This window comes from Empidonax traillii, unplaced genomic scaffold, assembly GCF_003031625.1.
Source record: "Empidonax traillii isolate 1590-97213 ecotype Southwest subspecies unplaced genomic scaffold, ASM303162v1 scaffold1602:size438507, whole genome shotgun sequence".
NCBI classification, from domain to species: Eukaryota; Metazoa; Chordata; class Aves; order Passeriformes; family Tyrannidae; genus Empidonax; species Empidonax traillii.
Genome location: NW_020956795.1, coordinates 415192 through 431442, shown reverse-complemented (window position 1 = coordinate 431442; position 16251 = coordinate 415192). Strand labels below are relative to the sequence as shown.

The 16251-nt window shown below is 65.2% G+C and overlaps 1 protein-coding gene across 3 annotated transcripts in view; it reads left to right on the top strand.

The window, feature by feature from the left end:
• The window catches only part of NFIC (nuclear factor I C), a 40655-nt gene that overhangs the window by 5993 nt on the left and 18411 nt on the right, over positions 1–16251 (top strand). For all 3 annotated transcript variants that reach the window (XM_027908032.1, XM_027908034.1, XM_027908033.1), the window contains exon 2: positions 14448–14979. In XM_027908032.1, coding sequence (XP_027763833.1) covers positions 14448–14979 — 532 coding nt within the window. The remainder of the gene's footprint in view (positions 1–14447; positions 14980–16251) is intronic.

The following is a 16251-nucleotide window of genomic DNA, read 5'->3' as shown; positions in this document are numbered from 1 at the left end:
GCTGCCTTGGCACGGGGAAGGCTCCAATGTCCTCCCTTTTGCCCTGGCATAGCCTCAGCTCCCAGCCCGGCTCGGATGGGACCAGACCTCATCCCCCAGGGCCAGCCCAGCCATTCCCGCTCCCATTCCCGTTCCCATCCCACCCGCGTGGCGGGCAGGCTCGCCCGGGCTCGGGAGCTGCGGATGGTGATGTGGATACATTGGAACGTGCGCGGGAGCCGCCCTGCCTTAGCCTTTGTGCATCTCCCCACCGCCACCACTGCCAGCCCCTCGAGCCCAGCACGGCCACGGGGACCCCGGCGTGCCCTCAGCCAGCCGTCCTTCCCGGCCGGAGCAGGTCCAAGCTGGAGAGCCCCGTGGCACCGAAATAGCCTTCCCTGGCCAAGGCATTGCCCGTGACACGCTCCTGGCTGCGGCCTCGGCTGCGTCTCCCGGCAGGCAAGAGGGTGGCTTTGTGGCCTCCCCGGCTCAGTGTCCCTGCTCGGACACTTCCTCTCACTTGCCCGGCTCACCTCTATCCCCCCTCGGGGACAGGCCGGGAAGTCAAGAGGGAGCTGCCCGGATTAGCAGGGAAGCAGCACCGGAACCGCCGCCACGCACGAGGCCTCACCCTGCCCACGGGGAAGCAGGGGGGGGAGTCCGGCTGCCAGGGCTCCAAAATAACCCTGGAGCTGAGCACCTGCCAGGGACCCGCACGTGTGTCCCTTGGGAGCTGCTGCTGAGGAGCCGAAGGGATTTCCAGAGTCGTAACAGTTATCCCTGGCTCCTGGATCTGCAACGGTGGGAGATTTGGGATGCTCTCGTGGAGGGGGGAAATGTGCCAATTTGGTGACTGGCGATGCTCTTACAAACCTCTGGCTCGTACCTGGCACCTGGCAGTACCCGCAGCGTGCCTTGAGACCCCCACCCTGGTACCCACAGGACGGGAATGAGGTGAGATGGGCACCAGCCTCCGAGGCAGATGGAATGGTGGGAGCTGTGCATTCTGCTGGTGTCTGGCCAGAGACCCTCTCCCCTCTCCCAGACCCCACGCAGGGGGCGCAGAGGCTGATTTTGGGATGGCAGAGGCGATGCACCCAACTGAGAGCCGGCAGCCAGGCACAGACCCCCCCGTGTGTGATGTATTCGGTGGCTCCCAATCCGAGGGGTGTCGGGGAGCACCCGGCTAAGCCAGCCTGGCACAAACCTCAGTACCAGCAAACAGGCGCAGCGTGGGGCCCAGGGGACGGAGCTGGGCTGCCAGAGGCATTGTGGCCACGTGGCGTGGTCACAGCCACATCTCCAGGGATCCAAGGGAATCCCACCTCTCCTCAGCCGCTGCCGGGCTCGCCCCATCACCCGGCTGCCACCGCTGCTGTGGGCCTGTGGCTGGAGCAGGGAGCTGCCCGCTGGGCACATCTCGTCGGGCATCCTTTGGCAAACCCCCTTCCCAAAAGTGCCGGGGCTTTTCAGCGCCGGTGTTCACCCCCTCCACCAGTAGCTCTGGCGAACTGGTTTCCAGCCGGGAGCTCAGATCGGCTGCCAAAGGATGGGAGCAGCAAGCCGGGCACGGCGGGGGAAGAGAGGGAAGGTTGCAACACACTTTCAATTCTCCCATCTGCTGAGTATTGTTTGGGAAAAACAATGAGGCTGTTCTTTAAACGCAACCTTCGGGAGATCCTCGCTTTCCCCGCGGCGCCCGCCGTGCCCGCCTGCCCTGGCGAGCCCTGCCCCGCCGCTCGCTGCTTCTGCCTGATCCCGTCTTAAATCCTCGCCCAGGAAAAACAGATCCTGTTTTCAGTGAGGTTTATGAGGCCAGATCGGAGGGCTGGACACGGGGGGGGGGGGGGGGGGGGGGGGGGGGGGGGGGGGGGGGGGGGGGGGGGACAGGCCCAGCTGCACGAGGGGCCGGTGGCCGGCGCTCGCACTGTGCCGCTCTCCCCCGCATCACCTTGAACTTGGCTGGGGCCTCGCGCAGTAAATCAGCCGCCCTTCTCTGAGGTGCCCGCCGATTCCTCCCCTTCCTGGGCAGCCCTGCCCTGCCCACGGTTCCCTCCCTGACTGTTGCTGAGGTCCCTCGTGCCCGCGGTTCGCTCCGTGCCGGGGCAGGGAGCGATCCCACCGCGTGCCCGGCGCTGCGGGCGTGTGCGCGCCTCTGCAGCTTTGCTGAACAAAGCCCAGCTGCCAGGGCCCAGCGCGCTGCCCGGAGCTCCTGGAGCCACTGGGAACAGCTCCCTTTGGTGCTTTCCTATTCCCCTGAGCCTGGGTGGGCTGGGGGTGGATGCTGGCAGCTGTAGCCTGGTCCTGTTTTGACCCGGCGGTTTTCCCCCCTTTGCAGGGGTGGCTGCGGCGTGGCCGGCGTGGCCGGGGCAGTGCCGGCGTGGCAAGGCTCGGTGGCAGAGGAGCTGTGGTGAGGGCCAGACCAGCCAGACATGCTCTCCTTATCCAGGCACAGCAAAGAGCGGGAAAGGCAGCTCTCCCAGGAGCCCTGGGCAGCCCCGGCCCAGGCAGCTCAAGAGCCCGGGGTGAAGTGCCGCAGTGGCACCAAGGGATCCATCCTGACCCCGGGCTGTGCACAGCAGGGAGGGGCCTGCATGGGGGTTTGGTACTTACAGGGAAAGGGGAAACAGTGTCTCCTGCCTTTGGGGGTGGTGGAGGCAGGGCTCTCTAGGAATGACCACAGGGACAAGAACAACTTGCCCTGTCTGCTCACCAGCTTTCTTTGCCCAGTGCTGCCTGTGCCAGCCGTCCCTTTGCCTGGCCCCTGGACACTTCCCCGCAGCCCAAGGGATGCCCATTGTCTCCCCCTGTGACTCCTGTTGTGCCTGCACCTGTCCTAGGGACAAGGCAAGCCCCAGGTGGCAGGGATGGGGATGGTGGCGGTGATGGGGAGCGTCCCCAGGGTCCCACAGTGGAGGGGAAGAAGGAGAGCTGTGGGGGAGGTGCAGTCCCTCCCTGTGAGCCTGGCACAGTGCCTGCCACCCCCGGCCGTGCTGTGGCTCCTCTGCGCAGGGATGGCAGTGCCAGCACTGAGCGCCTCCAAGGGGGCTGACGGCTCAGGGGAAGTGGGGGGGGGACTCCTGTCCCCCCCCAGTCCTTTCACCCAAGCTGGGAGGTGCAGGCAGGGCCCTGGGGCAGCAGGGATTTGCTCCTTGGGGACCCATGGGGAGAGGATTTCTCTCACAGCACCTTGGGGTGTGCCGGGCAGGTTGGGGCAGGGTGGCGAAGGCGATGGGAGCAGCGAGGGCATCAGTGGGTGCTGAGCCCTGCCAGAGTCATGTGGCATCACCGGTGACGTCCCCACAGCACAGCTGGGAGCCAAGTCTGAGAGGGGCAGAGCCTCACGGTGGCCAAACCCTTGTGGGTTTTGGGTACCAAAGTGCCTTTGGATGTACCAAACCGGCACAGGCAAGAGCCTGAGCTCAGCCTCCCTCTCCCTGCCCTGGCAGCTGGGCACCGTGAGACCTCACCCTGGAGGAGGGGACAGCACAGACCCCTGGGACATGCCAGCTGCGGGGAGGGGATGCACAGGGTCCCCACGGGCATCCCGGGGCCTGGCTCACGCACAGGCGGGTGGCTGGGCTCGCCATCCGTCACGTCGGCCCTGGGCAGGCATCCCCCGCGGCCGGGCGCGCTGTGCCAGCTTGGCCGGGGCCCAACGCCCTGCGCCGGCCGCCAAGGCCCGGAGCTTCCCAAGTCCTGGAGAGGAGCTGGGAAAGGATCCCGCGGCTCAGGTGCGGCAGCGCTCACGCGCCGGGGGACCTGGGGCCGGCCCCTGCCAAGGATTGATTTCTTGGTTAACTCGCCACTGCTCTAAAAGCACATTAATCCTCCTTCCCCGGCCAGCAGCCAGTGCTGAGCAGCATTTTGGGCGAAATCCCCGGGTCTGGGCTTTGGGCTGCCTGCCGTGGGCATCGCCCTCCCCGCCACCACCACCGCTCCGGCAGCGCTGCCTGGCACGGGAACGCCAGGATCCAGCCCTTCTGCTGACCCCTCTTCCCTGGGAGCTTGTTCAAGTCTGTAGCCAGGTGGATTTTTTTAAAACCTGGGGGTTTTATCTTGTTTTTTAAGAAGGCTTTCGCTCTCCTTGCAAAGGGCCCCTGCATTCCCTTCGCGGGGAAACGGTATTTGACCGGCTGTTGTCCAAAAAAAACCCCCAACATGTTTCTGATCACGAAAAACCAAGAAATATTTTTGCTTTCAAAGGAAAAGAAAGAAAAAAAAAAAGAAAAAGCCCATGAGAGAGAAATGTTGATTTTCCACCCAGACATTTCCCCTTTCCCCAAACCAGCCCCGAAACGAGAGGCACCGCTGCTCCCTCCTCGGCCCTGGACGCCATCCTGGGGGCACAGTCCCACTGGGGACAGTGTGGATGTCACCCAGGGCTCATCCGGGCGCTGGCAGCGAGGGTGGCGGCAGCACCAAGTATGTGCCCCGCCCCCGCTCAGACCCCCTTTTCCAGCTTTTCCCACCCTGTGCAGGCACGTGGGGCCGCCGGGAGGACGGCGAGCGCCGGTGACCCGCTGGCTGTCCCCGGGGAGCCACCCATCAGCGTGCTGCAGAGCCCCCACCGCCAGCCCGCCTCGCCCCGCCGCGACAGGCGACGAGGCCGGCCCGGTCCCACGGTTGCCTGGCGGGAGCTGTGATGTGCCGGATCCTGCACCCCCTCCCGCCGTCCCCTGGCTGCTGCCCAGCGATTTGGGAAAGCGAGACGGCGCGGGCTGAAATGTGACCCCCGCCACGCTGCGCCGCAAAATCTCCTTTAGTAACCTGTGCGCCAGGACAGCGAGAGCGCGGCGTGAATACCAATGAGGGGAAAAGTGCCGAGTAAAGGGTTTTTGATGGAAATGGCATTGCATGAGAAAGGGAGCCGGGAGCGAGCCGGGGCGAGAGCGCGCCCCGAGCCCGCGCCTGCCTTCCCCGCGCACACGGGCACACCGGGGCGCGCCGTGGGCGCACCTGAGGCCCGGGGGGTGGGAAGGCTGAGCGGGGCAGGGTCGTGCCACCCTGGCGAGCATGAGGGCGGCGGGGTGGGCATGATGGAGCGGAGGGCTCTGTGAAGCAGCGGTTGAAAGGGGCACGTGGCAGGGGGTTGCCACGGGCAGCGTGGCCGCGGGGGCCGGGGCACTCACTCCCCGTGGCACAGCGTGGCCCCGTGGCCGCAGGGAACGGCTCCCGGTCCCCCGGCGCAGCGCGCCGCTGATCAAAGGCGCAGGCGGGGAGGGAGCGGGCCTGTGTGAGCAGCGCCCTGGCCCCGCGCCACCCCACCTTCCCGCTCCGCTCCCCCGGGAGTTTGTTAAACAAATTTCTCTAATTGCACAAGCCAAGGAGTTTGTTGGAGAAAAAAGCCGGGGAAATTCCCCTCCCCTGGGCCACCCCTTCCCCGCTCCCCCCGGGGCAGCCGGTGCGCAGCGAGCAGGTCCTCCCCGCGACCCCCGGCTCTGCGGGAGGCTGCGACCCCGGCGCCTGCGGGGAGCAGCTGCGGGGTGTCCTCAAGTCACCTCTGCCTACGCAGGGACGTCCCCTGCTCGACCTCCTCGCAGCCGGGTCACCCACATTCCCTCTCGTCCAGCCCCTGGGGTCACACCCTGTCACCTAACGCGGTGACACCCAGCACCGCCGGCTGCCCTTCCCGGCTGGCGTTCTCCATCGCTTGGCTGAGCACCCCTGGAAACGGCCTTTGTGAGCCTCCCGTGGGCAGCCCCTGACACCGAATCCCGTCGGATTAGCGAACGTACAGGATAAAAGCCTCGGCTTGGCGGCAGCTCTGTGCCGGGTGGGGGCTGTGGCGGTGGCCCTGCCAAGAAGGGAGGATGCGCGGCCGGGTCCTGCCCCGGCTCCCGCTGAGGTCATGGCTATAGATAGCCCTGGAGGGCGCAGGGCCGAGGGCAGGACCCGCGCGCCCTTGCCAGCTCCACCGACAGCCCTGTGGGCACCCCCTGCCTTAAGGGAGGCCCTGCCGGGGCTCTGAGGATTGCTGAGGCGGGAGTTGGCTGGGCCAGCTGCTGGCCATCACCAGGTGACAGTCTGGTGCTGCAGGGTGTGACCCTACACCTGCAGGGATGCTCAGCCCCACCAAGCATCGCCTGGTGCCACGCTCTCTCCATCCTCAGTGACGAGGGTTCCTGCAGCCCTGGACGATGCGGTGACCTGGGGTGGCTTTTGCCGTTGCTTCCCACCATGTTTCCTTCTTCCACTGCTCCCAAGCAAAAGCCAAGCCGGGGCATCCCCACCCCCAGGGTGCACCCTTGGGTGTGAAGCTGCTGAGTTGAGGAGTGCAGGGCCAGAGTTTGCCCCCTCCAGACACCCAGTCTGGGTGCAGCTCAGCTCCCCACAAAGCCAAGCACGTGCCCAGGGTACCCCGCCAGCCCCACGGGGCCCTGGAGCGCCGGGGTGGCCGGGGAAGGCATTGTTGATGAGGGCACTAAAAATAGAGTAGGGACTGGGATCTTAATGGGACTTTGTGGGAAACCTGGAAACATTTTCTCATCCCCGTAAATGAGTCCAGATGCATTAACGATGACTGCATCGCATCCTGAGGTACCGCCGGAGGGAACCGGGACGCGCTCACAGCTTCCTCGCCTTGCGGTGGAGGATTGGTTGGAGAGGGAGTCGCCAGCAGCAGTGCCGGGCTGAGCCGTGACTGCCGTGTCCCCTGTGGGGACAGGGACAGGGACAGGGACAGAAGCTGGCTGGCTGGAGCTTGCCCAGCATCACTGTGGTGAGGACCCCAGTCCCCATCCCGGGGTCCCTGTTCCTGGTGCTCGTGGGTGCTCCTGACTCCACGTGTGGAGGGAAGCATGGATTGTGCATGAGCTGGTAGTGGCACCACGCCCTAGGGAGCTCAGGGCTTTCTGGAGCTCCCCAGGGCCTGAGGTGGGCAGTGAGGAGAGGTGAGGTGGTGCAGGAGGGCCCCCAGATCCCAGGGCCGGTGGTGCTGCTTCAGCTCCGCCATGGTGACTGGGGCATTGGCTCCCAGAGTGCCTGGCCCAACTCGGGGACCTTGGACTCCCCCGGGGGATGGCTCAGGGCCAGCCTGGGCAAGTAGCCCAGGGCGGGTGGCTGTTGGAGCCCACGTCACGAGGCAGGTTGGCACGGCCGTCTCCGCGGTATGGCAGTGTCACTTAGCGGTTGCAGTGGTGGCCCAGGAGGCAAGGACAGTGTCTCCCTGTGCCTCAGTTTACACCCAGGTGGGGGTCAGCACCCGGCACAGGAGGGGGGCACCTGCCCCCTGTCCCAACCCAGGGTGCAGACCCGTCACATGGGGGACAAGGGGACCAGCGCAGCCACCAGCCTCCGCGCCGGGCACCGCCAGAGCCCAGCGCTCCGAACAGAGTCCCTTTGTGCAGGTCAGCCCCCACCCACTTCTGCTGCTTGGGAGGCGTCCAAAACCCTCCCGAAATAGGACCCGGCCAGGCTCAGCCTTTGAATCTCCCCAGGAAGGCTCTGCTGAGCTGCCGAAAGCGGATGAACACCCCCCTTCCCCCCATAAAACCAGTCCCATCCTTCCACGCCCAGGCTGTGGGACCCAGCCAGGCTCGGGGCTGACCCTCTGGGGACACCTTCATGTCCCTTTGCTCTCTGGGAGAGCCCATTACCACCCTCGGTTTCCCCACCCCTCAGTGGAGGGTCCTGGCAGGTTGTTCCCAGCCCCTGGGGAGCCAGTGAGATGCTGGAGCAGAGGCTGAGCCTTTGGCACATCCATGGCACTGCTGAGGCACTGGGGCTGCAGGGGGGCCCATGAACTCTTCACCCCCAGGGCCCCGGGGGCAGCCGATCCTCCTGCAAGGTCGCCGACTCCCCAGCAAAAGGCTGGGGCTATTTTTAACTGGTGACTTGCTCCGGGGATGGATTTGCGGCAGAGTGAGCCCCGTGAGCCCATCACACCACTGCCCATCATGGAGTGCAGAGATACCCCCGTGCCACCCCCCCGTGGATGCCTCCAGGCACCCCCAGGAGGGAGATGGGGACCTCTCTCTGCACCCCTTTACTGGTGCATGACAGGGGTGAATTAATCCCCCTCAGAAAGGCCAGGACAGAGCAGGCAGGGCTAAAAATATGTTCGGAGGGAAATAAAACCTCCTGCGTCAGGGGCTAAAGCCGGGCTCAGAGCCCTGGGCTTGGCCGGGGGGGCCCTGCCTGGCCCCAGCTCACTCCATGCTGAGGACAGGGCCCCCTCCCCACACTGAACGTGGTGCTGTCGGCCCTGCTGCGTGTCCTGCCTCAGTTTCCCTCTGTGCTCCTGGGGGTGCAAACTGTCCCCATCCCTGCCTGGCAGCTCCCAGGCTGGGACCCTGGGATCTGGGTTGGGGTCTCAGGCACCGCAGTCCCCGCCATGTGCTGGGAACAGGGCTGGGGGGGCCACCCCCGGGGCCCCACACTGACGCAGGGCCGGGTGGAGGAGCTGGCAGTGCTGGGACCTGCTGGCAAAGCCTTTTTTTTTTTCCAGTTCCATGAAACATTTCCCTTCCTTGGAGCCCCGGGGGGGTTTCAGCTGGAAAGCCACGTGGCTCTGGTGCTGCTGGCCACGGGATGCTTCCCCGGGTGAGGGGACATCTCCTTGGCCATGGGGCTGTGTCCCCTCTGTGCTTCCCCTATGCTGCTTCCAGGCCTCTTCCCAGACCCCAGGAGTCACATCCTGCCTGGCAGGTGACAAGTCTCCTTTTCCCTATTTCTGGAAAGGCAGCGCCTCATCCTGGGGGCAGGTGGGGTCACCCTGGGGAAGCGGCTGAGCCTTTGACTCCCAAACCCCGAGGGGGATGCGCAGAGACGGCACCTGGGGAAACTGAGGCACCTGGGGGATTCAAGTGAGTCTGCAGGAAGGCAGCAAGTGGCCCTAGACTCTCCCACCATCAGGTTTCCCTTGCCAACGCCCTCTTGGCTCCTCCAGCCATCAGTGCTGGCTGTGCTGCTGCTGGGTGCCATCCCCTTCCCCGCACGCTGGGCACTCTGCTCCCCAGTTTGGGGTGCATTTAGCCAACCCGGGGACCAGCAGTGCCAGTTGTTGCTGGGGTGGGGATGCACAGGGACAGACCAGAGGCGGGGTGCTAGGCACAGTGTCGGGGCACGTACGGTGCCGCGGGAGAAGCCCCCTCCGGCTCCATCCCACCTGGGCCACCCCCAGCCGCCGTCTGCGGGGCGGGCTGTGCTGGCTGGCGGGGGCCCAGGCAGCGCTGGCACCCGAGCCCGGGGCTGCCAAGAGAGCTGCTTTTCTTTCTGCTGTTTTCCAAAGCAACTGGCAGGTTCTCTGCCGCCGCGGCCTCCCGTGACCCGCGGCCACGGCGCGCTCCCCGCGCCCCCGCTTGCAGCCGCAGCACCTGCGAGGGCGAGCGCCGGCACCGCTCCCGCCCCGGCACGTCGGCGCAGGCAGGTGGGCACCGGCCCGGCACCCGGGGGCCGCAGGGACCTGCCTGCTCCAGGGTGGCTCGGAGGACCCAGCGGGGCATTTTTGGGCAGCGCCAGGTGTGGGGAGCCCAGGGCTGCTCAGGGAGGGATGCGGGGAACGCCGCGGTCCCACGTGCGTGGTGAGCACCGGGGGCTGCTCCTGGGCCGATCCCGAGTGGGGCTGAGCATCAGGGCAGTGACTGAAGGGTGGGAGCCCCTCTCTGCCCCATCTCTGCTCACCCTCCCAAGAGCCCAAGGTGGGCATAGTCCAGCCCACCCACGGCCCCCAGCCATGCGTGGATGTTGGCTGGAGGATGCTCTTGGCTCTGCTGGGCAAAAAAAAAAAAAAAAAAAAAAAAAAGCCACAGAAAGCTCTGGGGAGAGGAGCTGTGGGGAGGTTGCACTGTGTCCTGCCTTCACCTGTGCAGGGGTGGCAGCCAGGTGCCCTGGGCACTGGGTTTCTGTGCCCCAGCGTGGGCTGCAGGAGGGGATTTGCAAGCTGGATGAGCCAGGCGCTTGTGGGGGAACGTGGCTGTGACAGCGTGTTCTGCCCCACGGGCAGCCCTGCCGTGGGGCCAGGTGTGCACAGGCAAGGCCAGCACAGCTCGTACCTGCCCTGGGAGCTTCAGCTGCCCCCTCGCTGCTCCCCCAGTGCATCAGTGCCCCTCTCCTGGGCCGGGGAAGCCGTGTTCCGATGGGGAGCGGCCTGGCCCCGCCACGCCGGCGAGCAGCAAAAATTATGAATAAGCTCTTGTTAATAAATACTTTATGATGAATCCAAATAGATTTCCTCCTCTGGAGCAATTATTGTAAAATGGGCTCTAATAGGGTGCAGGGCGGCCCCAGGAAGGGCTGGGTGCCTTTCAGGGCCTAAGTGCCTCCTTCCATCCCCTCTAATGAGCACTTCCCAATCATTTGCATCTGTCTCGGCAACAGGTCTCATTACCAGGTTAACTTATTACCCAGAGCCGCTTCGGAGAACAGTTATAAGCAGCTACCGGAGGCTTCACGGTCTGTGCCAAGGGCGTCCGCGGGCTCCAGCGAGGGAAAAGCAAGTCCCCGCTGAGCCCCTTTCAGATTTTGGGATTTTCAGGATTACCGGAATCTCTGTAGCCGCATTCCCCCCTGCCGCCGCCGCGCCAAGGCTTCCCATGGGGGCACGGCGCCCAGCACACGACTTGCCAGCCCCTGCCCGGGCTCGCCGGGCCACGGGAAGCAGGACCTGGCAGGAGCGGCGGCCGTGGGAGCCGGCAGCGGTTCGGAGGTGTGTGGCTGCTGGCGGGGAGGCTGAGCATCCTTTCATAAAATAAGCCCTGTGTGGTCCCTGCAGGGCTAGGATGCGGCGAGGTCGTCCCGCGTCGCTCCCTGCCCGCGGTGGGGATGGCATCCCGCTCCTCCCCGCAGCCGGGGCTGTGTGTGCTGGTGGCGAGCAAAACGCACGGCCGAGGTGTCTGACCCCTCCCGTCCTTCCTCCTCCTCCTCCACCCCTCGGCCCCCGCCCCCCCCCAACCCCCCCCCGCTTTCCCCCGTGAAAACTGCTCGGGAATTTCCTGAGGAAACGTTTTTTTTCACTGGAAAATTCAGGCTGTTTCACTGAGCCCGACCTGTTTGGACAAGGCGCCGGAGCGGAGGATGCTCGGAGGGTGGCCAACCCATGCTGTGGTAACCGTGCCTGGTGCTGTGTCCCTGCGTGGCACAGAGCATCTCCCGTGTCCCCAGGGTGCAGAGCGCCGGTGCTGGCCGAGCCGGCGGCAGGAGCACGGGGAGAGGCAGCGCCTCGGCTGTGCCCATTCCCGCTCCCTGGCGCTGCCAAACCCTGGGCTGCGGAGGAGTTAATCCTCCGTGGCATGCCCAGCTCCACACAGAACATCCCTCCTTCCCCTCCCCGCTCCACCACAGGACAGAGCCGGGCTTGACCCATGCCTCAGTTTCCCCTCGCAGCAGCTGGCACGGGAAGTGAGCGCTCCGGCAGCCCCTGGAAAGGGGGGTGCAGGGGGGCCCGGAGCGGGGCCGGCAGCACCCGACGCAGGCGTGCTCCTGCCTGGGTTGCAGGGCTTTACAAGCCTGGGCTGGATGAGGCCCAAGCACAGGCTCTGCTGCCAGATTCCCATCCGGAAATGCCCCGGGAGCAGCCTCGTCTGGGGTATTGCAGCACGTCTCTGCTTCCCAGCCCCGCAAAGGAAAAACAGCAGGAGAAACACTTAACCAGCCCTTTGCCGGAGCTCCGGCTGCTGGATGGGGGGAACCCGGTGGGAATCGGGGGGCTGGGCTGGACATCCCTGCCTTCCCAGGTGGAGCCAGGATGGCGTGTCCGGGTGAGGGGCTCGCTGGCTGCACAGTGCCGGTGATGCAGGGATGGGGGCGGCCCCCGAGTCCTTTAGCGTGTCCCCTCAGCCGTCCCGTGTGGCTGTCCCGGTGCCCCCCGGCCGCCCTCGCCTGCTCTGCTAAAGCGGCTTAACCGCGGCATCGCGGCGCGGGATAAGCCCGGCGGGAGGGAAAGTTGGCGAGGGGCTGATTGGCTTTGGGTGCAGCTCCCGGCCTGCCGTAATCCCGGGGAAGGCGGAGGGGGCGGGGGGGGAGCTGTGATGGCTCCGGGGGCACCAAGGGTCACAGGGGCTTCTGCACACAGCGGGTTTTTGGGGGGCGTCTCAGATGCGGGTCCAAATGAGATCTGAACTTCCTCAGCACCGTGGCCGGGGGGGCACCAAAACTGGGGCTCGTCCCTGCTGTCCCAAGGCAGGGCACCAAGCGCGCTCTGGCCCCTGCAGTGACCACAAACAGCACCCAAGGGTGCTGCCTTGCCCAACCCGAATAGCTCGGTTCCTGCCCTGCTTCCCTGCAGCGGTGCCTGGGGTGGCACTGCCCAGCGGGAGGGCAGGGATGGGGACAATGGCGCGGTGTCCCCCTGGCCCCGTGGCCAACCCTGCCGCCGGTTGCCTGGGGAGGGTGGCGGGGCCAGGGGATGGCAGCAATTTGTCGGGCTCGTCTGAATAACCGGCCACCAAGGAAGATCAGCCGCCCACCGCCCCGGCCAAGTATTGTTTTTGGAACTCACTGCTGCTTTTTTCGGCTCCTGTCTTACTTTTCTTTGACCTTCTTCCCTGATTTAAGACACATGCCCAGCCCTTGCCCAGCTGCACTGAATTAGCGGCTGCTGCTGGGGAGGGAACCGGGAACCAGACCCTGTGACCGCCCCGGGAGCAGCCGGCGGGGACAGGTCCTCCGGGCAGGGACGGGTTCTCCTGGCAGGATGAGTCCCGCAGGCAGGGACGGGTGCCCAGGTCAGGATGGGTCTGCTGGCAGGGTTGGGTCTCTGTGGGTCTGACAGGTTCTCCGGTAAGGGAACAGTCCCGAGTCACTTGTGGGGTATTGGGGGGGGGGGGGACCACATCTGTGGGGTCACGGCTCTGGGTCCAGAGAGGGGCTGGTGCTCCTCTGTGTGACAGGGACTGTGCTGGGGGGAAGGGTCCTTGCTTGGAGGGACTTTGGGGGGATTAGTGGGGCTGTGCTGGGGGCTGGTGCTGGCAGTTAATGGCATCTGTGCTGGGTTCAGAGGACAGTGGAGTCTGTGCTGTGGTGTCTTGCCAGGTCACAGTGAGGTCTGTGAGGGGGATGCTGGTCCAGGGTACACCCAGAGCTGTGCCACGAGACCGTGCTGGCCATCGGCAGGGTTTGTGCTGGGGGAGCAGGTTTGTGGTTAATGGGATCTGTGCTGGACTTGAGGATGAGCGGGAATTAGTGGGGTCTGTATGGGGCCAGTGCTGCAGGGAGCCTGCTTTGTGGAGGGGACACCTCTCCTTCCGGGCAGGGTCGCCCTGGGACACGGCTGCTTCAGCCAGGAAATGGCATCACTGCTCTGGGAGGAGTGGGGTCAGCCCCCGGCCCCGGGGTGCTCAGCCCGTCCCACTGCCAGGGCTCTGTCCTCTCCCAGCTCCTCCCCGCAGCCACCTCCTGGTCCCGGAGCAATGCCTGCCCTTGGCACCCTCCCTGCTGGGAGGGTGACCCAAACCCAGACTGTGCTGTGGCACAGCAGTGGCAGTTGTCACCAGCCACCACCTGCCCAGCCCTGGCACCCTGCAGCAGACTCTGGCTGGGCTCCTTCCTCGTCCTCACCAACATGAGGGACCCCGAGGGCTAAATCCTGCCCTCGAGGACCATCTTGGTACCGCCCTGGCCACGCACGGGGATGCTCAACCCTCTCCCTGCTGCTTTCCAAGCTGTGCTGCTTCTCCCCAGGAAGGCTCCCAACACCTTTCCATCCTGTGGGGGTGTTGTGAGTCCCACCCCCCCCAAGCCAGGAAGCACTGATTTTTCCAAACTGGAAAAAAAGAAAAAAAAAAAAAAATGGGATGCGGGAAGGAGGGGCCAGGGAGGGGGATGCATTTTCCTTGTTTTCTTTTTGGGGCCGGACTCATCCAGCAGCGCTCGCCAAATGGAAAAAGGCAGTCAGAGCACGCCTTGTGCGCCGGGCCGGGCGCCAGCCGCCGGTCTGGCTGCAACTGGGGCAAACTGGGGGAGTTTCCCGCTGGTCCAGAGGGAGCGGAGAGGTCCAAGGCACCCAGAGCTCGAGTGGGAGCACCCGGCATGCTGGGGGTGTGGGGGACCCGGCGCTGGGCTCTCGCAGACTGGCAGCGCCCGACGCTGGCACAGCAGCTCCGGTGGGCACGATGTCAGGTGGGATTCCAGGAGGGATTTCTGCACATGGGGAGAGCAGATCTCAGTACGTGGGGTTGGGAAGGGGCACGGGCCCAGGTGCTGCCAAGGTGGCAAACCTTGTACAGGTGCCTGTCCCTCCGTGGCACCGCCGGCTCCAGTGTGGCCCAACCACCCCCCACAGGCTGTTGGTGGGAGATTTGCAGCCAGGGGGATTTATGGGAGTCTCCTGGGACAGGGATAACCCTGCTGTGTGGTGAGGGGGTCCCTGTCCCTGATGGGCACATGCCTCTGCCACAGGTTTTCCTCCTGGTTGTACCGGAGTGCAGCCCAGCGGGGATGAGCCTGGCAGGTCCCCAGGGCTCCCTGGCCATGCCAGGTGGTTGAGAGAGGTCAACCAGGAGTGACCCCCTGTCCCTCTGCTCCCACAGGATGAGTTCCATCCCTTCATCGAGGCGCTGCTCCCCCACGTCAGGGCCTTTGCCTACACGTGGTTCAACCTGCAGGCCCGCAAGCGCAAGTACTTCAAGAAGCACGAGAAGAGGATGACGAAGGATGAGGAGAGGGCGGTGAAGGACGAGCTGCTGAGCGAGAAGCCGGAGGTGAAGCAGAAATGGGCCTCGCGCCTCCTGGCCAAGCTGCGCAAGGACATCCGGCCCGAGTGCCGCGAGGACTTCGTGCTCTCCATCACGGGCAAGAAGCCCTCGTGCTGCGTCCTCTCCAACCCCGACCAGAAGGGCAAGATGCGCCGCATCGACTGCCTGCGCCAGGCCGACAAGGTGTGGCGGCTGGACCTGGTCATGGTCATCCTCTTCAAAGGGATCCCGCTGGAGAGCACCGACGGCGAGCGCCTGGTCAAGTCCGGCCAGTGCACCAACCCCATCCTCTGCGTCCAGCCCCACCACATCAGCGTCTCCGTCAAGGAGCTCGACCTCTACCTGGCATATTTCGTCCGTGAGAGAGGTGGGTGCTCGTCTGCCTGCGGGGCAGAGCCTGGCTGTGCTCTGCCACAGCTGGTTCCGGGGGGGGTTTGTTCCAGCTTTCCCTCCCCGTCTTTCCCGTCCCCGTCTCTGGCTTGGGGACGCTGCTCTGGGACACGTTTCCCATTGCAGACTTTGCAGTTCTTCCCTCTCTCTGCTTTTTGGGTCGAGGCCCCCCCCACACAGCCCCTCTCCCCCAAACAGGGCAGATCCCAGCTGCCCAGGAGTGGGAGGAGGCAAAGGTCCCTGAGGATGCTCCTGGCTCTGGGCATCCCCAGCATGGAGGTTCAGAGGGTTAACCCCACATTCTGCACCTGCCTGAGGGGCTGCCTGTGCCGGAGCAGGTGGGCAGGGAAGGGACAGTCTGTTCCTGGCACATCCCCCGAGAGCTGGAGCCAGGTGGGGTCCAGCAGTGCCCGTTTGCCGTGGGTTACAGTCCTGACCTCTCAGTGACAGAGCAGGGTGGCAAGACCAGCTGGGCAGAGAGCAGTGACAACACTGGTGTGGACAAACCCCAGCAGCCCCTGCTGTGTCCCAGGGGGATGCTGCTCCCCAGCCCGGGGGTCCCACAGACTTGATGGGAGAACTGGACTGGTTTCACTGCAGCAGGGAGGGTCAGATCTGCTCTCGAAGCCTTGTTGATCAAAAGGGGGAGACTGAGGCACAGCGGGCAGGGCAGGGAGCAGGTCCTGGGTTGGGTCCTTGAGCCATCTAATCACGTCATCCTCCTGCGTGCTGGGAAGGGGAAGCTCATCAGTAAACATTTTTTCTGGGCAGGTTTGCTGTCCCAGGCTGGTAACATGCTGGCACGGACACCCTGCCAGCAGCTGGGGCCCCCCACAGCCCCCGACCCCCTCCCAACGCCCCCGGGGGTGTGAGGAGCCGGGACAGATGCCGTGTGATCCCGTGGGTGAGGGCAGGGCTGTTTCACGGGGTGATTCAGCTGCAACGTGCAGCCTCAAGAGACAGTCACGGGGCTCATGGCCACCCTACAGCCAGGCCAGGCTGCCCAGGTGTGTGGGGACCAGGACATCGGTCCCCTTCTGGCAGCAATCCCCTGCCCATGCCTGCAGCACTGGGTGATGCTCCCCGGCCCTGTGAGCCCATTCCCATCAACACCATGGCAGGGGGAGCGTGGGGCTGGTGGCTCCTTGCCCGGCACTGGCCAGAGCCCAGGGACAGACAGTGACACCACAGAGGCCACTGTGGTGCCAGCAGTCCCAGCAAAGGGGATGCCAGCACTGTGAATCGTGGT